This window comes from Protopterus annectens, chromosome 4.part0 (assembly GCF_019279795.1).
Source record: "Protopterus annectens isolate FY-2018-M chromosome 4.part0, PAN1.0, whole genome shotgun sequence".
In the NCBI taxonomy this organism is placed as follows: domain Eukaryota; kingdom Metazoa; phylum Chordata; order Ceratodontiformes; family Protopteridae; genus Protopterus; species Protopterus annectens.
The window spans coordinates 862713544-862737638 of record NC_056733.1 but is presented as its reverse complement, the minus strand read 5'-3'; the positions used below and the strand labels follow the sequence as shown (position 1 = coordinate 862737638).

At 42.1% G+C, this 24095-nt stretch overlaps 1 protein-coding gene across 1 annotated transcript in view; it reads right to left on the bottom strand.

Moving 5' to 3' along the window:
- The window catches only part of PIK3IP1 (phosphoinositide-3-kinase interacting protein 1), a 45219-nt gene extending 24002 nt beyond the window's left edge, over positions 1–21217 (bottom strand). Inside the window, exons 1-3 of the mRNA XM_044068820.1 lie at positions 20939–21217; positions 19792–19920; positions 5984–6097 (exon numbers count right to left, since the gene is read on the bottom strand). Of these exons, the coding sequence (XP_043924755.1) occupies positions 5984–6097; positions 19792–19920; positions 20939–21017 (322 nt within the window). The 5' untranslated portion in view covers positions 21018–21217. The remainder of the gene's footprint in view (positions 1–5983; positions 6098–19791; positions 19921–20938) is intronic.
- Positions 21218–24095: the final 2878 nt, after the last annotated feature.

Genomic DNA, 24095 nt, shown 5'->3' with positions numbered 1-24095 from the left:
TGGGTACATAGTGGGGTAGGGGTGGGGCACTATACTCAATGAACGATCTAATAAATGCTGAATATAGTGAAATGTTTATATCCCAAAACTTGGGACACCATACCCTTACTAATAAGCTATGCAGTGAAATAAGAACTTTCTTATAATTGTAGTTACATGGTGATTGAAGGACAGTTTATTGCCTAAATGGGCTCCCAGCCCCCACCCCCTCCCCAAGTACTGGATCAATGCTCAAGAGTGTGTTGTCAATGTGATAGTTACAGGGGACTTTAAGCTTGCCAAAGGTTACTGTTACACATTTTTAGCATCAAGGTTTAGGCCTTGGTTTTGACATCAGCTACTTGACTGGGAATGGCCCTTTTGGAGGATCTTGGTATCTTCTGGAGAGTTTATGACTGTTCCAAGTTTACAGTCATCTACAAACTAAATCAGCCATAAACCTTTAACATTAGCTTAGTCTCCCAAAATGTAAATGCCTAAGTGGAGCAGCCTGAGGACTAAATGCTGGGGTACACTGCTAGTGACAGGTCTTTTGGAGGAGGCAGAGCCACTCACCCTAATTTTTTGTGCTCTATAAGTAAGCCATTTTTTTTATCCAATGAGTTACACAGGAATATACATTTGGATGGGCGAGTTATCAACTATACCAGAGTGTGGGACAATGCAGTCTACCTCTGAGGGATATGCAATGTGCACCACCTTTTCCTTCAACCATTGCTTCAGTAAAACTCTCAAAGACGTTAACCAGGTTAAGTAAGTAGATCTGCCCCTGAGAAAACCAAAATGGCTAAAGTCAAGAGGATATAGGTTGCTTAGGTCTTTACTTTTTAATTCCATAATGATCCTTTCCATAATTTTACAGAGTAGGTTGGTCCACTGATGCCTTACCACTGTGCAGGAGGGTGACTGTTACTGTCCTCCACTCATCTGGTACAAAGCCACCACTGTGCATGGGGGTGACTGTTACTGTCCTCCATTCATCTGGTACAAAGCCTGTTTGGGGGCTGATACTGAACAGCCTCTGCATGCAGTCTGACAGACCTTGTTCCAGACTGGCCAGTAGGCATCCTGATATGTTTAGCATCATAGAAAAACACTGTTCTAGCCCTTGAACAGTGGTTTGATTATCTGTTCTTGGCAGATTTAGGGGTGTGGATTTCAGTATGTAATCTGGTAATGTGGAGTCGGGAGAGCAGAGTGAAGTTATGTTCTCTGGGTCGAAGTATGTGACATTGTTTACTACTGTGCAGTCCTGCACATTGTTTAGGAGGTTTCTAATACTGGTAAAGGTGGTTTTGTGGTTGTTTTTTTGCTTGGATGGCTATTTCTACCAGATATCTAGCTTTGGTTAATTTGATCATGGACTAGCATTCTTTGATAAGTTTTGCAAGTCAGTCATCATGCCCACTCCCCCCCCACCCCCAACAAGTTCTGAAAGTCATAAATGAGGACAGATTAGCACCACCAAATATTCAGAAACAGGAAAGAGAGGATAGCAATCTTTGGGCAAATACCTGGCAGCGAAATTGGTTACAACGGTATAATGCGCTCTCATTACACAGAATACACATCTCATAGTGACTTATGTGAATCCTTTTTTTTTTTTTTTTTTTTAACCACTTGTTTGGAAATTTGTTTTGCCCAAATGGGGCACTTGCTCAAATTTGGCTTAGTTGCAATAAAGAATAAAAAGTCATTGGGTTGAATGCCTTTATATAATACATGCAGAAGTCAGTATCTTTTGGGTACAGTTCAAGTACAGGTTGGAATTTCTTAGGATGCGTTGATGGTTCTATGCAAGATAGAGCGGCAAGACACCGAGGCTAAAATTATGATTCTGGATCATCATTGGCTCCCTTTCCCCCCCCTTTTTTTTTTCCTACAAGCGGTCAGGGGGTCACATCAACTGTTGCCATCTCTCTCGATTTGATGCCACTCTCCTACCCCACTCTCCTACCTTCTTTGACAGTCATGTCTGACTGTTGCAGGTCTTCTCTCACATGACCCATCTATCTCGGTGCCGGACACCCTCATTTTCTCTTGCCTTCTTTAAATCTGTCCCAAATCTTCTCCACCAGATTGTATTCTGCTTGCCCGCACCATGTGCCAGAACCACCATAATCTGTTCTCTTTTACCTTTTTCTGCAATTGGAAATACTTGGGCTTTTGCTCTGATGTCATCATTTCTTCATCTGTCCTACCGAGTGCATCCTACTACATACGACTGATGAAGTCTGGCAGTTAGCGCAGAGGAGTAAAGCTATGTGCTATTAACAAGCTACTTCCTATTGAACAGGGTCTGCTTCCGCCAGCCTTCACTTGTGTATTGTGTGACTGTCAACAAGTCACTTAACTGACAGTGACTTGGAACAACTGGAAGTTTGTGCTAGGCTCCTTAATGGTCCCATGGACTGCCTGCCTCGTCACCAAGTGTGTAACTTATCAGCACGCACACACACACACACACACACACACACACACACACACACATTTATATAAATAGAAAGATACATATGCATATATCAATCATACATACAAATACATACTTGAGCACATGCAAGAACTGGAGTAGTTATTCGTACACAACAGTCTGCCTGACACTTTGGCAATGAGTGTTTTCACAACAAAGTACCCACTGCAGCATTGACCTTTTAGTGCATTACATGTGGACCTGTGTTGCAGTTTGGAAGACAGCACTCATGTACATGATGGCTGTCTATTAACATTTTGGCCTTTATTTTACTTATGCCACATATCTCAGTGTATGTTCTGAGAGAAAAAAGAGTTAGCAAACTAGTCAAGTTCAAGATGTACGGACACACACACACACACACACACACACACACACACACACACACACACACACACACACACACACACTGTCCATAGGTGCCTGGGTGGGTACTAGACATATATACAAAAAGCCACACATTATAAATGGTCTCATTCTCCTGCAATTCACCTAAGCAAACAGAGATGTGTGTAGTCAGGAAGTCACAGGGAAATGACATCAGGAAACTGACAAGCAGAGGTTACAAGCTAGCGAGGAGGAATGAGTCTTAAAAAAAGATTAAAACTCATTTTGCATGGTCTTTATGAGACTCTACAACAAAAGTGCCATCCTTTGACTTATGACAAGGAGTACAGAAGTTAGTGAAAATAGAATGTGCCAAAACACACCACTAACTAGGGGAAGGGGGGAGGGGGGAGATTTTAACTTCAGCAGTTCATGAACTGCCACTGCAGTAAGGAGACAGTCGGGATAGTATCCCTACCTCTCAACTGTCCAGGTTTTCACAGAATGTCCAGATTTTTTAATCATATTTTTGGTGTGTTCCTCATAAAATGTTGGTTTTCTGGCAAATCACTGGCAAATAATTGGGAAATGAAGACAGAAAATAATTCATAGGTTGGTACTATAGGCCCTATACAAGCCTAGCCATAACAATTCCCTGGTTATTACTTCCCTGGTCCCCTGTCTAAGAAGGCAATTGACGTGACCCCTGGGGTGAATTTCCTATCTCCCATTCAATCATCAGGGTTCTTTTTGAAGAGGGCCAAAGAGGCACTCAGCTTGACATGTATGGGCAGTCTATTCCAGAGTATGGGGAGTCTCTGGGTCAGGAACCTATCCTTCCAGCAGGTTTTGTTCATTGTGATGACCAGGTTTAGATGCCTGGAGCGTGTGGCTCTGAGGGATTGGGATTTCTTTAAGTGTAGCATGTCCAACAGCTCTGGGTTTGACATGACCTTGTATGCTAAGCTGAGATCGCCTCTGAGCAGGCGATATGCGACAGAATATAGCTGGAGTTTTTTTAGATGGTCAGCATAGGGCATCTGCTTTAGGCTTCTGATTCTTTTAGTGAGGTATTTCTGTGGCCTTTCCAGTTGTTGCAGATGTTTTGTGAGGTACATACCAAATGGGTAATGATAGACATTTGAGTTTCAGACTTCACACCCTTCAGAAAAATCCATGTTAATATAAAAACTTTTATTCCATCGACTTTCTAAGTTTGTAAGAGCAATATTTTAAAATTACCCCTATTTTGGGGACCTTTGTACCTCTATTACCTGTGGCTTTGTCCAGATTTCTTGCTGTAAGAGGATGGGAGCAAAACAGTATCCTTCATGCTAAAGGTTCCACAGCACAACATACAATGGGTGGGTTGTGAGGTCAGAGATGGCAGAAACTAAAGAAACTGCAAATTCTAAGGAAGAAATAAGAATATTTTAAACCTCCCTCGAACATATGGAAGACAGTCCATACGGGTTGGAAAAAACAAATGCAAAGAGGAGTTTAGGAGGATATAATGTTACTTGCAGGTAATGTACAGGCTACATGAAATCTAAAACTAGAATTTTCTTCAACTCAAGTTTCACCTGTACTTTTGTCAACAACTCCTTAATACTCCAAATATTTTTTTCAGTTTGAAAGCTGACGCTTTACATCTGGAACTACAGCAAGCATGTTACATGGTTATCCTATTTTTGCACAGCAACAGAAAAATAGAAATATGTGTAGGGTGTTCCCAAACTGAAGATTTTGACTTAAATGACTAATCACTGAGCTTAAGCAATCAGATCATTCTGAAAGAAAGCAAACCTTAAACCTTCAGAGCTGTTAATGTTTGTGTGCACAGGAACATAAAAGAAAGAACATGGAAACTTGCTACAGCACAGTGTAAAACATGTTGGGTCTCATTTTAAGTACATCTTAAATTAATTAACTGCATCAATTGTAACAAGACTTGTTTAGGCACGTCTTTAAACAACTACAAAATTAAATATAGCAGCATTTTGAAAATGAAACTAACATGCTACCCACACAACGTGATACAGAAGGAGTTCCACATTCTCGTCCTATCACCACATGCTTACAATGCATACAGATACAAAAACACAAGGGAGACAACACACACACACACACACACACACACACACACACACACACACACACACACACACACACACACACACACACACACACACACACACACACACACACACACACGCACGATGTTACTGCTGGAACGCTGTTCTTTAAAATCTACCACTCAGGGTTCCCCCCACTTTCTCACTTTTTTTCACTGTCCACCTTGTCAACATGTTTATTTTGGAACACACCTCTGTGAAGAAATGCCTGCCCTCCCATAATTCTCGTGACGACCTGTCAGAAGGGAAGTTTATATGTCTACACTTTTTTTTTTTAAACAACTTACCAAAGAACAATCACACCAAACGAAAGCAAAACTAAGTGTACAACAAAGAGTACCAATATGCATCCCTCCCCCACTACCAAGTGAGGCACATCTGCCCTGTACAGATGGAACCAGACTTGACCCACCTGCATCAGCCACAAAACCAAGCAAGAAAAGTTGTTTACAAAGTCAGCTTGACAAAGGAGATGAGGTCATCCCAAAGTTAACCCATCCAGCAGAAGCTAAAGGATGCCTAGCCAATCAGGTGTTAAGAAGGCGGGGCTGTCCTCCTGTTGCAGGGCAAGTAGCTAAAAAAACAGCAGCTGCTTTTTCCGTCCCAGGAAGCTATAACCAGGAGGAGCATGTGCTTGTTTTTCAGTGTTCTGCCTTTTAAAAACAGAAGGTTAATTAGAGAAAAAAAAAACACCAAGACTCTTCTAACAGCTTTTCCCATCTGCACAGACCTTTACTTTGCTGACTCAATGACTTTTTTCAGCATTCAATAATGAGTACTCACAGTCTTCCTTTCCCAAAGTCTGCCTGACAGTGCTATGGTTTGCCAATCTAACAAATTATGTAACTGACAACCAGAAAACAGATGTTCATAAAGCATTTTTTTCTTGAGAATTTCTTTACAGGCAAGTATGAATGTATTTTTATGAATGAAGATTACCCCTCCACCTTCAAATGAACAAAGGCACCTCTGCCACCTTGTTCTTTTTCCACTCGCCAGAAAAAGTTTGAATGTTATAAACAAAAGAATTTGTGTCAGTTTGATTACTTACCTTTGCATACCTGAATAGCACAGAACTGTCTTTTTATAACACCATCATGGTCCACATAGCACCAGGTTTTCTTATCTTTATCTGGGTTCCGACAGAAACTGTGATTCCCAACACCTGCACAAAAAAAGGACAAAAGTGCAGTGAGGCAGATCAGTAAAGAAGCTCCAGAACCTTCCCCCTAAACTGTGGTTAGGCATCAATAATTGGAAAAATAACACAGAGTACTACAGAGAATTTAAAGAGAGCTGAAGATAAGTACAGCATTATACTAAAGGAAATTAATAGCTAGATTGCTTAAAGGAGGCAGTGAAAAAGGAAAATCACCTTCTGAACTAGAAGCGGATTAAAAGTTATAACAAATATATTTTAACTGAACATTACCACTGCCTGACATAAAATGAGTAGAAGCAGTCAGTGGACAGCTTATTAAATCTGAACTTTCAGCAACAACTTGTAACTAAATTATGTTAAAGTCTAATAAAAGGACAATAAAAACGTTAAGGGAAAATGGTGTAAAAAAATAATACAATTCTATGTTCTTCATTCAAACTGTAGTCTATGAATCAAGAAGCAACTCATTAACAAACAAGGATCCTGAAAGCACCTATACTGAGAGACATTCTATATACTCTGTAGAGAAGAACACAAATTTGTGGCACCAGAGGAAAACAGACCAATAATAATTTACAAGCAAATATTATATTAATCTGCACCATATATGCTGACGGTGCACAAACAGTACGGTGTGGGGGTCAGAAGGCACTGCAACAAAAGGAACACAAAACGTACTGGGAAAGTTCAAAGGGTGGCGAACAAAATGAGAAGCTCAGCGAAGGGTGCAAACTGTGCCAGTGTGTTGCAGGTACAATACATGTCCTGTCTTTGTAAGGAAAGAAAAAGAATATGAGACAGAGAAGTAGGTGGAAGAATTATAAGGATATGGGGGGAGGCACAAATGGATGAATAAGGGTGGAACACAACACAGAAATGTGACTAAATACCATGTTGAACCTGCGCTGGTGACTGCCAAAACTATGAAATGACCTGCCCAAATGTTTTAACAGTGCACAACACATACGCAAAAAATAGTCAGTGCGAACACAACAGTGAATAGCTTGCCCTGCCCTTCACCATAGCAGTTAAAGAACTCCACTCAATGACAAAAAAAATAGATAACATTTCACTCTCTTTACTTTCTCTGCAATTTCACTAAATCTTTATCTTCTATGCAGTACTATTCCCCTGCTTTGTTAAAGCAGATCGCAGTTCTTTAGTACACTTCAACTTTTCTTGAACTAAAACTTGAATGTATTTGGTGCTGGAGTTGAATTGCAGCGGTTGTACTTTTTGGCACTGTCGGTTCGCTCGTACTGTTGCTTTTGTGTTTTTTTTTTTTTTATGTGTAAGGTTTTTATGTTAAATGTTGCTGGTTAATGTTCAGCTTGGAGGAACAAAATTTCATTCAACTGCTCACTTGTGGGTGCATCTGGTTGAATGACACTAAAGTGAATCTTGAACTTGTGGACTGTAACACACCATCTGTGCCTTGTCAACAACTGCTTTTTAAAGGAGATCTCCACCCAAAATGTGACGTTTTTTATTTCCAAATAGTGATTTTACTTACCTGTAATCCAACACTAAACACATCACATGCAGAAAAAAACATTATTTAATAAATATTCCATTTGTTTGAAGTCTGAACTTATTTTTGTTTGCCTTTCTTTCCTGCATTTGTCCCGCCATCTGTTACATCATAAAAGCTACTAAGAGTGTCAGCGTAATTAGGTTACGTATTTTATTCCAACTACAGAGCCATTAAGAAAATAATGTAACTTAAAAAATGGCCTTTAAATGTGCCTTGCCAGTCACAGACTTTAGCGTCACACCTCAGATAAATACGGTCACCTGGAATCTGAACAAAAGCAAGGCTTTCCAGCTTAGTTTTCAGATAGAAGAAAACAACTCACAGTTTGTTTATATTTTATTACAAATTAGTTGTCCTTCCCTTTAAACAAACTCTGAGTGCCACAAAGAAAAGAACATATTTTCATAATGGTGGTGCTGCGGTAGCGTTGTCGCCTCACAGTAAGACGTTGTCCTGTTAGATTCTCAGCTAGAGCATCTTCTGTGTGGAGACATGCGTGAATGGGTGTACCTTCATTGAAGGTTGTGCGTCAGGGCCGGCAACTCGGCACATAAAAATCTACTGCCAATCATTAGCGGACCGGAGTTCCGCTGTGGCGACCCCTAACCGGGAAAAGCTGAAAGACACAACTACCATTTGATTTTCCATTTTTTTCTACACTGTATTTTTTGTAAAAGCACATATATCTTCTGGTGTTATGAGCATTTTTTTACTGCATACAGTACTTTATTGAGACACGTCAGTGAGTTGGGGAATGACAATTAACCTCAAAGTCTCTAATTCAAGCTACAATATTAAAAACTGTGAATGAAACAAGAGCCATCTCAGCCAAAGTAACACCTAGTAATCACAGGGGCCAGATTTCTCACATATCAATACTGACCTACAGTTGCTACTGTGAAATGAACAATTAACAACTACATTTTTAAGTCCGTCATTCAAACATTCCTTAAATTACTGTACCAGAAATGACCACTAATAAAAAACAGAGAAAGTAAAGTAATTAAAACTAAAAATTGAGTCTGATAGTCAACAGCAGGAACTCACAGTACTGTGGTAAGTTGATGAGAGAGAAAACATTAAATGATCCTCTCATCACAGGGATTTATTTCTGTTTGTCCCACTAAAATGACATCAGGAAGGCCAAGTCATTGACTGTAAAAATCATGCTACCCATGGAAGCCCCTTTCAGGGCATTTTGGGATACAACACATTAGAAAAAAATAATATCCACTTACTTTGAAACAGAGACGTTTGGTAATGTGGAAAAATTCAACGTGCTGAAAACCATGTTCTTTTTTCAGTTTTTGGGAGCAGTTTTCCTTTAAGTTCTTGCAAATTCATATTCAGTACTTCAGTAATGCTGTCTAGCCATTTTATCCTCTGTTGCCCTCTTTCTCTTTTGCCTTTGCGTTTGATCTTTTGCATCATTAGTGTTTTCTCTAGCAACTCATGTATGCAAAATAAACAGAAGCTATAAAACGCAGGTACTTTCTCTAACAGAACTTTCAATGCAAGGTCAGGGTTTATTTCCTTAAGTATTAAAGGATTCGATTTTCTTGCAGTGTACACATATCAAAAATATTCTCCACCACCAGTGTTCAAAAGCACGACTTTTTTGGTGCACAGCCTCGCCTGTAGCCCAACTCTTACAGCCATGTTTCATTACTGGGAAAATCGTACCTTTCATAATATGGACCTTTGCTGATGATCTAACGTCGTTTTGCTTTTTACAATCTTCTACTCATTTGCCATAGCTTTCTTTCCAAAAGCCAAGTACCTTTTAAATTTCATGGTTACAAAATAGCAACTGCAGAGATTTGAACTTGGGGAAAATAATCGGTCACTGTTTCCACTTCCTCCCTATCTGTTCAAACAGCAATGACTGGGCCACATGACACAATTTTACCCCCCCCCCCCCCCCATGTTGATCAGCAAGCCAGCTTTTGCATTTTCAACTTTCACCTTCAAGAACAGGCTCGAACACTTTTTCCATTTTCAGCCATCAAAGTGGTAAAATCTGAATACCAGTGGTTGTCAGTGTCTCTCACTGCAGTATTGACTTCTGGCATCTGATTCATCTAAACTAGTCATCTACACAACACATTCAGTATATGAATTAAACAGAATGAAAACATACAGTCTTATAATAATTCACACCCAGTTGTTAACCTGCTTAGTCCTCTGGATGCACAGTCCCTTTTCAGGGGCAACCCAGCAGCGACTTGCTCAGGGTCATATAGAAGGCAAATGAGGGCTGAAGAAATGAAACCCTGAACCACAGGAGATACAGCTCACAGCCTTCACCAGCTGCACCAACTGCCAGACTCACACTCCTTTTCCAATCTTGACTTGCTCAGTTATTCCACACTCTGTTCCAACAGCTGCTTCCTATTCAGAATGTAGGTTCTACAGGAAACAAATAAGGTGACTAGATACCTTTAGTTATCCAAGAACTTGCCAGAGCTTCTTAAGGTCCACACAGTCAGAGTAGTCAATAAATCACAAGTCAGTATTTTTCCTGGAATTCTGTTGCTTTCTCTTATACTTGGCAGACATTGGCAATTTGATGTCTGGTGTCTATCCCTTCTAAAACCAGCTTGTATACGTGGCACGTCTCGGCCCACATACTGCTGTTTGGTCTATAGATCGCTATTCATACTATTTTACAACCTGTTCTACTCTGGAAAGGCCTGACAGATTTGTCATACTGATGACTGTTTCAGTCTGTCATTTCTTCTCCCCACAACATACTCTGTGCCACCCCCCCCCCATAAAAAAGAACGAGACCCAGATACCATAATTTTAGCTGTTCTGCTTTTTTCATCAATATATAGGGCAAGTATTGTAACTCATTGGTTTTTCATAAAGTCTCTGAAGACAGGAAGTGTTTCTCTTTCACTGACTTGTTGCAAATTGCGTTAAGCTGATAAATGTAGTAACAAGTCTTCACCAAAATAGCTACACTACGTTTTTTTTGTTGTGTCTTCTTAATGTAATTCCCAATAGATTCCCTTGCCACACTCCACAATATACTGCTAAGGTCTGACAATCAATTCTCAATTCCCTAAGCTACTCAGACATTTGTGACTAAGAGCAGACATTTGTGACACAGCTCACACTTCACAAACTTGGCCATTCCTACACAAAATTAATGCAACATTTCATTTGCAAAAAAAATAACAATAAAATAATTGTGTTGGCTGCTTTTTTTTTTATTTTGCTGTCTATGACAGGAAATAAAGATATTATTAGCACTTGAGTTTACCTAAACAAAACTATTATAAAGGGAAAAACCTTGGCTGGGAAGGTGGCGTGGTCCTTTAGGCATACCTTTTAACTGCCCATGATTTTAAGTAATATTTTTGCCCTATTCTTTTTAAAAAAAAAAAAAAATACTTTTTCAGGTAAATCACTGGAGGATTACAATCATTAATGCCAGCCAGTTCCTCATAGCAAGACGTTGTCCCGTTCGATTCTCAGTTAGAGCGTCTGTGTGGAGGCATACGTGAATGGGGCGTGCCTTCGTTGAAGGTTGTGCGTCAGGGCTGGTAACTCAGTACGTAAAAATCCACTACCAATCATTAGCTGACCAGAGTTCCGCTGTGGCCACCTCTAACCGGGAAAAAGCCGAAAGACACAAAACAAACAATGCCAGACAGTTTCATACTTCTTTTTCTACAGAAAATGTGAGGCAATGCAAATGTGAGGTAATGCAAAATCTCTATTAACTTTTTAAGTATATAGCCCAATGAGGACTACTGCAGCACAGAGGCCGCCACAGCCCTGGGAGGAGAGCCGCAGCATGGAGGCCGTCACAGCCTGAGGAGCACGGCTGCAGCATGGAGGCCATCACAGCTGGGGGAGGGGGGTGCAGCACAGAGGCTGTCACAGCCTGGGGAGTAGAGCCACAGCATGGAAGCCATCGCAGCCCGGGAAGGAGGGCCACAGCATGGAGGCCGCCACAGCCCGGGGAGGAAGACCGCAGCACAGAGGCCGTCACAGCCTGGGGAGGAGGGCCACAGCACAGAGGCTGTCACAGCCCAGGGAGGAGGGCTGCAGCAAGGAGGCTGTCACACCCCAACAAGGAGGGATACAGCACAGAGGCCATCACAGCCCAACGAGGAGGGATGCAGCACAGAAGCAGTCACAGCCCAACGAGGAGGGATGCAGCACAGAGGCTGTCACAGCCTGGGGAAAAGGGAAATAGCAGCACAGAATGGATGTAGTCACAGCTAGGGGAAGAGTGAAGCACACAGCAACACAGTATGGAGACTGCTACAGTCTAAGAAAGAGTTTCATCAAGTAACAGCAAGACAGTCACCACAGCACAGTGAGCGGTGATGCAGGGAAACAGCATGACGGAAGTTACTATAGGGTGAAAGAGATGTAGTGATGCAGCATGGAGGCTCTTACAGCATGGTGACAGGGATACAGCAACATGTAGGCTGTCATAACACAGTGAAAGCTGTCAAAGCAAAGTGAAAAGGAATTAAGTGACACAACACAGGGGGTATTGCATCCTGGAAAAATGATTCAGAGATGTACAGGCTGCAACAGCATGGGGAAAGTGATGCACAGACTCAGCACACATTGAAAGGAATGCAGTGTCGCAGAATGAAGATTATACCAGCATGGAGGTGAGGCGGCGGTGGTGCAGCGGTCAGCGTTGTCGCCTCACAGCAAGAGGTTCTCCCATTCGATTCTTGGCTGGAGCACCTTGTGTGCAGAGTCTGCATGTCCTCCCCATGGTCGAGTGACGTTAAAGATATGCAGGTAGGTGCGTGTGTGAATGGGCGTCCCTTCTTTGAAGGTTGGGCGTCGGGCTGGCAACTCAGCACCATAAAAATCCACTGCCAATCATTAGCAGATGGGAGTTCTGCTGTGGCAACCCCTAACCGGGAAAAGCCGAAAGACTTTATGGACGAAGGGATGCAGCACCGCATCATGGAGGTTGTTGCAGTATGGGGCAAAGGATGCAGAGATGCAGCATGGAGACTCTCACAGCATGATGAAAGGGATGCAGCACTGCATCATGGAGGTTGTTGCAGTATGGTGAAAAGGATGCAGAGATGCAGCATGGAGACGTCACAGCATGATGAAAGAGATGCAGCACCGCATCATGGAGGTTGTTGCAGTACGGTGAAAGGGATGCAGAGATGCAGCATGGAGACGTCACAGCATGATGAAAGAGATGCAGCACCGCATCATGGAGGTTGTTGCAGTATGGTGAAAGGGATGCAGAGATGCAGCATGGAGACATCACAGCATGATGAAAGGGATGCAGCACCGCATCATGGTGGTTGTTGCAGTACGGTGAAAGGGATGCAGAGATGCAGAATGGAGATGTCACAGCATGATGAAAGGGATGCAGCACCGCATCATGGTGGTTGTTGCAGTACGGTGAAAGGGATGCAGAGATGCAGAATGGAGACGTCACAGCATGATGAAAGGGATGCAGCACCGCATCATGGTGGTTGTTGCAGTATGGTGAAAGGGATGCAGAGATGCAGCATGGAGACATCACAGCATGATGAAAGGGATGCAGCACCACATCATAGAGGTTGTTGCAGTACGGTGAAAGGAATGCAGAGATACAGCATGGAGACATCACAGCATGATGAAAGGGATGCATCATGGAGGTTATTGCAGTATGGTGAAATGGATGCAGAGATGCAGCATGGAGACGTCACAGCATGATGAAAGTGATGCAGAATCGGATCATGGAGGTTGTTGCAGTATGGTGAAAGGGATGCAGAGATGCAGCATGGAGACGTCACAGCATGATGAAAGTGATGCAGCACCGGATCATGGAGGTTGTTGCAGTATGGTGAAAGGGATGCAGAGATGCAGCATGGAGACGTCACAGCATGATGAAAGTGATGCAGCACCGGATCATGGAGGTTGTTGCAGTATGGTGAAAGGGATGCAGACATGCAGCATGGAGACGTCACAGCATGATGAAAGTGATGCAGCACCGGATCATGGAGGTTGTTGCAGTATGGTGAAAGGGATGCAGAGATGCAGCATGGAGACGTCACAGCATGATGAAAGTGATGCAGCACCGGATCATGGAGGTTGTTGCAGTATGGTGAAAGGGATGCAGAGATGCAGCATGGAGACTGTCACCCCATGGAGGAAGGGATGCAATGGTGAAGCATGGAGGCTGTCTCGGCATGGTGAAATAGATGCCTATAAATGTTTCCACCAGCTAGTTTGCTTTAACACAATAACCAAGGTTATTATGGCAAATTCCATTCCTCACACTATTTAAATGACCATGACCATGGACAAACCTTTACTGGTAAGCAGTCACCTTTAACCGTGTGTCACACATACCTGTAGCTGTTTCCATCGCAAAGACATTTAAGGAAACAGAGGTGGTATGGTGTAGAAGCTGCTGCCAATCGTGAAATGATGTAGGGAAAAGGATAGAAAGTTATGTGTCGACGTGCAAAAGATAAAGACCTGGAAGAAAAAGGTCATTTTACCTTATATTACACCCAAATGGAGAGCACAAACTAACAAATGCCAGAACCATTACCTTATATTACACCCAAATGGAGAGTGCAAGAAACTAACAAATGCCAGAACCATTACCTTATATTACACCCAAATGGAGAGTGCAAGCAACTAACAAATGCCAGAACCATTACCTTATATTACACCCAAATGGAGAGTGCAAGCAACTAACAAATGCCAGAACCATTACCTTATATTACACCCAAATGGAGAGTGCAAGCAACTAACAAATGCCAGAACCATTACCTTATATTACACCCAAATGGAGAGTGCAAGCAACTAACAAATGCCAGAACCATTACCTTATATTACACCCAAATGGAGAGCGCAAGCAACTAACAAATGCCAGAAACACTTGCTTCTTTCATCATTAAGTACTAGAGGACAATTCTGCAACTAAAAAATACAACATATCCCAATTAACTGAAATGCTGTTCTTTACTGGACAGAATGTAAATGATCTGTCACATGTATATAGGCTGCATGGGGAATGCAGAAAAAGATCATACCCAGCTAAGCCCACTGACATCTAGAAACACTAACATCTGAAGGCGCATAAATCTTTCCCAAAACAAATCATACTGGTTGCCAAGTGCTTCCAGGGCTCAATTTCCATAGCAGTAAAAATACAACAGTTAACCAAAGGATGTGGTATTGAGGACAAACATTGAAATCCCATTTCATTAGGTTTGTTCCCTAAAAACGCTAGTCAGTGTTGTTTTCTGGGATGTACTGCACAACCTGACCCAGTGTTGTGAGCAACTTAATCCCTAAGTTAATATAAACCACTGGAGTTGCAACACTTCTGGGAAAGGGTGACTGACTCGTTCAAGAAAACAGGAGTTAGACTAGTTTGTATTCAATAATGAGGACAGCAGTTTCACAGAACAAACAAATCAGCTTAGGCCAACAACTATTTGCTAATATTCACAATTAGACTGAACCTCCTCTTTCAATGAGAGTTAGGTCATTTGAGCCAGGGGTAAATTTGTGAACATCCATCCCATCCTTGAAGGAAATTAAATGTATCATACCGTTTCGCAGCCACCAAGAAAAATTTTTATACCAGATCGATCGAGGCCCGGGTTAACAACGATCGCCACCAGTACTGTTAGCCTACAGGGTGCTGGCGGAAACTGGGCTACTGTTGGCCGAAGGAGGAGAAGAGGCGGAGGACATGGCCGAAGGCAGGAGGAGAGGAGAAAGGCTAGGACTGTGGTAGTGAGGGTCGGAACTTTGAATGTTGGCAGTATGACTGGTATAGGGAGAGAGCTAGCTGATATGATGGACAGAAGGAAGGTTGGTATATTGTGTGTGCAAGAGACCATATGGAAGGGGTGATGACTGTACCCAAGGGTGAGAGAGTGGTGATTGGAGCAGATTTCAATGGGCATGTTGGTGAAGGAAACTGAGGGGATGAGGAAGTGATAGGTAGGTATGGTGTTAAACAAAGGAATGCAGAAGGTCAGATGGTAGTGGATTTTGCGAAAAGGATGGACATGGCTGTGGTGAATACGTATTAACAAGAGGGAGGAGCATAGAGTGACATACAAGATTGGAGAAAGATGCACACAGGTGGATTATATCTTATGTAGGAGGGCCAGTTTGAAGGAGATTGGAGACTGTAAAGTGGCGACCGGAGAAAGTGTTGATAGGCAGCATAGGGTAGTGGTTTGTAGGATGACGTTGGTGATCAAGAAGAGGAGGAGGAGTGTGAGGGCAGCATCAAGGATCAAGTGGTGGAAATTGAAAAAGGGTAATTGTGAGGTGGATTTCAGGGATGAGTTAAGGCAAGCACTGAGTGGCAGTGAAGAGTTACCAAATAGCTGGGTAACTACAGCAGAGCTAGTAAGGGAGACGGCTAGAAAGGTGCTTGTCGTCCTTCCTCTGTCCAGATGTGATACCAAGGAGACATGGCGGTGGAATGAGGAAGTACAGGAGAGTATACAGAGAAAGAGGTTGGCAAAGAAGACATGGGATTGTCAGAGAGATGAAGAAAGTAGACAGGAGTATAAGGAGATGAGGTGCATGGCAAAGAGAGAGAGGTGGCGAAGGCCAAGAATAAGGCATATGAAGTGTTGTATGAAAGGTTGGACACTAAGGAGGGAGAAAAGGACCTGTACCGATTGGCAAGACAGAGGGACTGAGCTAGGAAATATGTGCAGCAGGTAAAGGTGATAAAGGATAATGAGGGAAACATACTCACAAGCGAGGAGAGTCTGTTGAGGAGATGGAAAGAGTACTTTGAGGGGTTGATGAATGAAGAGAATGAGAGGGAGAGAAGGTTGGATAATGTAGGGATAGTAAATCATGAAGTACAATGGATTAGCAAGGAGGAAGTAAGGATAGCTATGAAGAGGATGAAGAATGGAAAGGCTGTTGGCCCAGATGACATACCTGTGGAAGCATGGAGGTGTTTAAGTGAAATGGCAGTGGAGGTTTTAACCAGACTGTTTAATGAAATCTTGGAAAGTGAGAGGATGCCTGAGGAATGGAGAAAAAGTGTTTTGGTACCGATTTTTAAGAATAAGGGTGATCTGCAGAGCTGTAGTAACTACAGAGGGATAAAATTGATCAGTCACAGCATGAAGTCATGGGAAAGAGTAGTGGAAGCAAGGTTAAGAAGGGACGTGATGATCAGTGATTAGCAGTATGGTTTCATGCCAGGAAAGAGCACTACAGATGCGATCTTTGCTCTGAGAGTGTTGATGGAGAAGTACAGAGAATGTCGGAAGGAGTTGCATTGTGTTTTTGTAGACTTAGAGAAAGCATATAACAGGGTGCCTAGAGAGGAGTTGTGGTATTGTATGAGGAAGTCAGGAGTGTCAGAAAAGTATGTAAGAGTGGTACAGGATATGTACGAGGGTAGTGTAACAGCGGTGAGGTCTGCGGTGGGAGTGACGGATGCATTTAAGATGGAGGTGGGGTTACATCAAGGATCAGCTCTGAGCCCTTTCTTATTTGCAATGGTGATGGACAGGTTGACAGACGAGATCAGACAGGAGTCCCCGTGGACTATGATGTTTGCAAATGACATTGTGATCTGTAGTGAGAGTAGGGAACAGGTGGAGGAGACCCTGGAGAGATGGAGATATGCTCTAGACAGAAGAGGCATGAAGGTCAGCAGGACTAAGACAGAATATATGCGTGTGAATGAGAGGAAGGATAGAGGAATGGTGAGGATGCAAGGAGTAGAGGTGGCAAAGGTGGATGAGTTTAAATACTTGGGGTCAATAGTTCAGAGTAACGGTGAATGTGGAAGAGAGGTGAAGAAGAGAGTACAGGCAGGATGGAGTAGGTGGAGAAGAGTGTCAGGAGTGATTTGTGACCGCCGAGTACCTGTAAGAGTGAAAGGGAAGGTCTACAAGGGGGTAGTGAGACCAGCTATGTTATATGGGTTGGAGACAGTGGCATTGACAAAAAGGCAGGAGTTTCAGCTGGATGTGGCAGAATTAAAGATGTTAAGATTTGCACTGGGTGTGACGAGGGTGGACAGGATTAGGAATAAGTATATTAGAGGGTCAGCCCAGGTTGGAAGGTTTGGAGACAAAGCTAGAGAGGCACGATTACATTGGTTTGGACATGTGCTGAGGAGGGATGCTGAGTATATTGGGAAACAAATGCTAAGGATGAAGCTACCAGGTAACAGGAAAAGAGGAAGGCCTAAGATGAGGTTTATGGATGTGGTGAGAGAGGACATGCAGGTGGTTGTTGTGACAGAGGAAGATGCAGAGGACAGGAAGAAATGGAAACAGGTGATCTGCTGTGGCGACCCCTAACGGGAACAGCTGAAAGAAGATGATATGACCGTTTTGTTTTCTGTGGAAATTCATTCCAGCAGTGAGAAAAGTGCTGGGTAAAGCACCTCTTTCTCCACCTTGTTCTACTTCTCAGCTATTAAAGATTTATATCCCTGGCTCTGCCATTTGCAGGACTATTTGATTTGTGGAGCTATAAGAGATCCAGGACCCACTGGGTCCCCTAATGTCTCAGAATGCAAGGCACAGAACTCCCCTCAGGATGCAGGGCATAACTGTACTTTAACATCCTTCAGCAAAACAACAACTTCATATCTGTTGTTTCTGTCATTTAATACCTAAACTGATTTTCCCTCTGATCAAACACACAGCAAACCAAGTCTATCAACAGGCAACAAAAAATGTTGATATCACTACTACTCTACAACTAGTGCCACTGCATTTGTTTGGCTCTCTGCCTGTCCCACTACTCAGTCTCTTATGACCTCGAGTTCTCACTCTCAAAGTTCTCCTAACCCATCTATATCAGTTACACACACAGGTTTCCTACCAACTTCATCCAACTTGACTAGTTAACTCCTTTTTGACTGCTACTATGAATGATTAATAGGTTCATAAGTACGTACTAGACTAGCTGACCTTGGGGAGCATTTTAAGCCTAGCTAATTTCCATCTCAGGTGAGAATCAAACCCTGTACCTTGTGTGTGTGAGGTAGACACCTCAACCATTAAGTCAACCCCCAACCACAGACACTGACTCTAATTTATGCTGTGAACATAAGCCACAAACATCAGGTTTAATACGTGCTGTGAAACTACGTTTTCATTTTACATGCACCCGCTCTCAACTGCTACTTTCCTGTGCGTTTTAGCCATTTACACCACTGATTTCAGTTAATACCTTTACAAGGTTCATCTCTATACACCTAGAGAGATCAAAATATTTTGTTTATTTGTTAACTAAGTTATTATACTGAAACAAATGGACCACTTTCAGGTTTTGCCAGGGATACACAAATAAACAAAATTCATAGTACAAGCAATAAAGAAAAACTTAAAAACACAAAACTTAGGCTTAAGAGACTGTTGACAGACAATAGCTAGATGGACAAACTTTTAACTAGTAATTCCTTTTTATTCCTTCCAATGCCCCATGTATTAAAGATTCCTGCTAACTTGTGTTACATTTATTTTATTGTTTACTGTTGGTCTTAAACTCTCTGATGCACAATACTACTGCACTCTTGACTTTTCATGAAAATGTTTAATTATCTGATTCTGCATGCTTGTAATGCTTTTGCTTGTCTGTTTGTCTTGCCTTTGTCTGGGGTCATGGTTAAGAAACTGTCTGCCACCCAGTGGTGTGAACACTTTGTAAATGATAGTCACTGTGGATGGGACATCCTGACCACATGTGCAAAAAATGGGAAAAAGAAAATAAACACTGGTATATACCACACCACAGCCTTAGAACACAATCATAAAAAACACTGCATGCAAGTAACTGACTAAGTATACTAGTGTTAACAGTTAATATGTGGTGATAATAAAATAAAAACATTTATAAAATGACGGCTTGAAGTTATAAATCATCTTTTCCACCTCTGGCTAAATATTCGCTATCCTAATCATCAAGATATCCACTGGACACAGTTCAGTACCACAGAAGCAGATGGCACAATCTACAATGCACCCAAATAGACCTGTTTTTAACCACAATCTATTACTATGCTGTACCGTGAGAGTTATGCTTTTACTTATTTCAACACAATGGCACTCCTTCTAAGGCAACTTATTTAGTATTTAGCCATCCAAAAATATCCCTTCTGACAGCCATACATTTTAGCAACTCTACCACTTTACAATATGGGGTAATGTCTTACCACTCATGTTGTCAGGGTGCAGATTCACTTTGTAGTCCCTCTTTGTTGCCATCCAGTTTAAGCACCTCTCTCCAGTGGATGTAACTTGTTCTTCTCCCCTGTAATCTGTTCCAGTACCCTGGATACATTCTGCAGAATGACAAGCATATTTAAGTGGGGTTACAATGCTTCTGGGAGGGTGTAAGAACACAAATGGATACCTTTAAAATCAGAATCTGAAAAGGTGTAACAATATACAAATCATTGGACTCTTCCCCTAAAAAAGGCAAAACAACACACAGAGCAGGACAACTTGGGAACACCAACCAAGGCTGCAGGTCTGACAGTAAGATATGTACCTCCACAGAGGAATTTATCTGCCAAGTGTCTGCAGTGCATACAGAAAACAGTACTTGTATTTCGGGGGACACTACACCTCCCAACTGTCCATGAGTTTCAGTAACATCCCTAATTTTCGCCCAAAATGTTGGTCTCTTCCTCTTAAAGCTGCTGCTTTTGGGAGAAAATAGGGTGAGTTACACTTAATAAATAGCAAAAATTGGAATTATAAATTTCTGGTCAGAAAATGCATGTTAATTCACAATCTCCTCTTCTGTAAATTTCGCAAGTTAACAGTATAAATATTTTAAACAATGTGCTCCTCGTTGTTTCAGGTTATATCCACGATTCTAGAAACAAGATGTTGAGAGGTAAGAGAGATATAATTTTTAACTGCAACGTGTGCCATTCCCGTACAATTTACACTACCCAGCCATGCACCTCCTATGTGGGTACCCCAAACTTGAGCCATAGCTGATGTCGCCGCTAGGCTTTGTCTGAGGAGTAAAAAACAGCATTCAACTAAAGAATGGATTATGCAACACGGAAAATGAAAAGCAGTGATCTAGCAGCTCAAAACAAAAATCCCTGGAAATCAGCGTTATAAGCAAACGTCCTTCTCCACGGATCACTGCCGCTAACATTCAGGCTCCCCACATCTATGTTGCAGGCTGAAAGGGGTCGTCAAAGCCCACAGCCCGGTCTGACAGTTACATAACCCCAAGCCTGTTTAAAGGCGTGCAGCTATGCACCACTATCCCCCTCCCCCATGCAGAACTGTAAGACTGCACGTCAGTCTGCAGTATAAGTTTTGGGGTGCCTGCCTTACCTTGCGTAATGGATGCTGTGTGCAGCAACTCCACAAAGAGTGCAATTTCGAGTAGTAACAGCAATAAAGTCGAGGACATGGCACTCCAGTGATCACGGTAGGAATAAAGACCACGATCGATACACTTCAAAACCCCAGTCCCAGTAACTGCCCTGCTGGTTTTCACACTCCTAATGGTTGATTATCCAGTTGCTGCTTCCTGCCTCTGCCCTCTTCCTTGTATTCCTGGTAAACAACTGTGAGCCTCCTTTTGGGGACAGAAGAACTACCCTACCCCCTCTGCTCTCTGCGCTAGAAAAACAAGTCGCTGCTGCCGCTGCTACTCTTCTGGGTCTTAAAGGGAACAGGTGCTACACCCGAGCACAGACACGCGGCACGCGCGCGACTCCGGGAAACAATGCATGCACCCAGGGTCAAGGGTTTGAAGCAAACAACTGACAGATGCACAGAAATAAGCACACGTAGTATACATCTCAAGCTCTTTGCACAATAGATGTGGACAAAGTCTTAAAAATCAGGGATGCATTTGAAATATTGCTGTTATAAACTCAGAAAGCTCAGTTGATAGAACAGTATACACTATTGTGCATTTTTGAAAGGTATGAGGTTTGATACCGTGTCATCATTCTGTGACTTCAGTCCTCAGCGAGAACTGCAGATTTTATGAGGGGGCAGACCAAAAATATGAGGCAAAAATCCGGACATTCTGCGAAAGTCGGTCTAGTTGAGAGACGTGAACCAGTTTAACTACCTCCGCATCATCATCTGAGAACGATAGCATAAGAAACTTGGGCATATTTGAGAAAACTGGGTTTGAACCCCTAACGTTCCAAATATAGTTTTATTTCTCAAAGCTATTTCTGATTCGACAACGTTAGACATTATGTAACTGCAGATAGTCGAAATACTTATATGCTTTGAGTAAAGGAGGGAGGCTAATTCAGTTAAACAATGGACACATTCGCAGGTTAGGTTTTTCTGAGGGAGAACGGCAGCTGAAAACAGTGGCAGATGTGTAAAATGCGTGATTTTAAACTGGTGCTTTTCCGTCCAAAATGTCATAACGGCAGATATTTCGTGTTTGCATTTTATTGAAGAGTAAGACATCAGTAACAGTCTTGCTTAACTTTATAGATATTATGAGAGTTAATGCGCATACTTCTCAAATGTACAGATTTTTGCAGAATGCCCAGATTTTTTTGCCTCATATTTTTGGTCTGTTCCTTGTAAAAACTGTTTTTTTTTGACAGATCACTGGGATGATCTAAGGATTTAAATTATTAAATAATGGCACGCATTTGAGTTTCAGACTTCATATCATTCAGAAAATGCATGCTAACATCATCCCTGTTATTCTGGCAACTTTCTAAGTTTATAAGAGCAATATTTTAAATGTATCCCTATTTTTTGGCTTTTGTCCCCCCATTATGTCAGGCGTTGTCCAGATTTCTTGATGTAAGAGGCTGAGAGGTATAGGGGGACAGGTAGAGGATCATTTTTAAGGAGTTATGCCCGCAGGGAAGGGGTGTCAGCAAAGTACAAGCATTTATCAGTGCAAAGAAATACTTCTTTCAAACATTAATTGGTCTGAAGTGATGGCTATATATTGGACAAAAATTTGTTATACCCCCCCAAACATGCGTTTAGGTATTATTTCCATTAAGACTGGATCACTTATAAATATTGGCAAGAAGGACAAGCTCAACTTTTGTAAGCTGTTAGAAAACATGGCATATGTTATCACAAATTACATTTTTTCACCTGGACTGGCAGCATCCTTGGAATATAACCTGCAGGGAGATATAAATTCAAGAGATTAAGGAGGGGGTTGGGCTAAGTGATGCTTAGCATCTATCAGCAGACAACCGGGGATGTTATCAGGGGGTGAGAGGTTGGCATAATGGTTAAGGTGTTTACCTTAGAAACATAAGGTGCAGGGTTTGATTCTGGCATGGAGTAATTGGCTAGGTTTAAAATGGCTCATAAGGGCAATTAGCCTAGTACTAACTTATGAACCTATATACTCATCCCTCATTAGACCAATCATCAAATATAATGCCCCGTTTGGCATGTACCTGACCAGACACCTACAACAGCTGGAGAGGCCACAAAAGTACCTCACAAAAAGGATCCTAGGCCTTAAACACATGTCCTACATGGACAGACTCAAGAAACTTCAGCTGTTCTCAGTCTCTTATCGTCTACTTAGAGGTGATCTCTGCTTGACTTACAAAGCCATGTCCGACCCAGCCCTACTTGAAAATGCTACACCTAAAGAAATCCCAATCCTCCCATGCCACATGCTCCAGAGATCACAACTTCATTACCACAATTAACAGAACATACTGGAGGGACAGGTTCATCTCCCAAAGACTGCCCATACTCTGGAATAAGCTTCTCATTCATGTCAAGCAGAGCACTTTGCTGGCCCTCTTCAAGAGAAATCTTGACGAGTGGATGGGTAACAGAAAGTTCACTCCAGGGATCATTCCAGTTGCCCTACTGGATAGGGGCACTGTGAACTATCACTGCGTGGCACTGTGCCTGGTCAATTCTTTTGGACTAGGCTTGTAAAGGCTCTAGGGCCATTAGCCTAGTATACACCTATGAAGCTTTAGAACTAGTAGTGTTGGTCCTTGATAGTGCAGAAAGGACTTGATCCATTCCAAAGTGATTTTTGCTGGGGTGATCTAGAAGGGGATATTGGAAACAGTGGAATAAAAAGACAGAGATATTAGAAACTATATTTGTCAACAAGGATATTGGCAGTGGCTTCAAGGTCTGAGTAGGAGGAACCATACTTCTGAGATCACTATTACAACTAAAGAAGGCTTTGTGATTGTCTCTAGTGATGATGGTGACTTTAAGTTTATAACTTGCCCTACACATCTTAATGGTGTGCTTTAGGGATTTGCTTAACAGATTTAACTCCCTTTTATATTAGATGAGTGGAGATTTATTATAAATAGTTAGAAGCATTTTTCTCTCGTTGTAAAGTTTAAAGTTTGTTGATATAAGAATTCCACCACATGGGTTTACTTTTAAACTTAACATTGTGTTTACGGTGGAGAGGAATGGACAACTTAATATAGCTATCCAAAAGGGGGAAAAAGTCAAAGGAGTATACAGTAACATCAGGTTTTCAGTTATTTGGGGG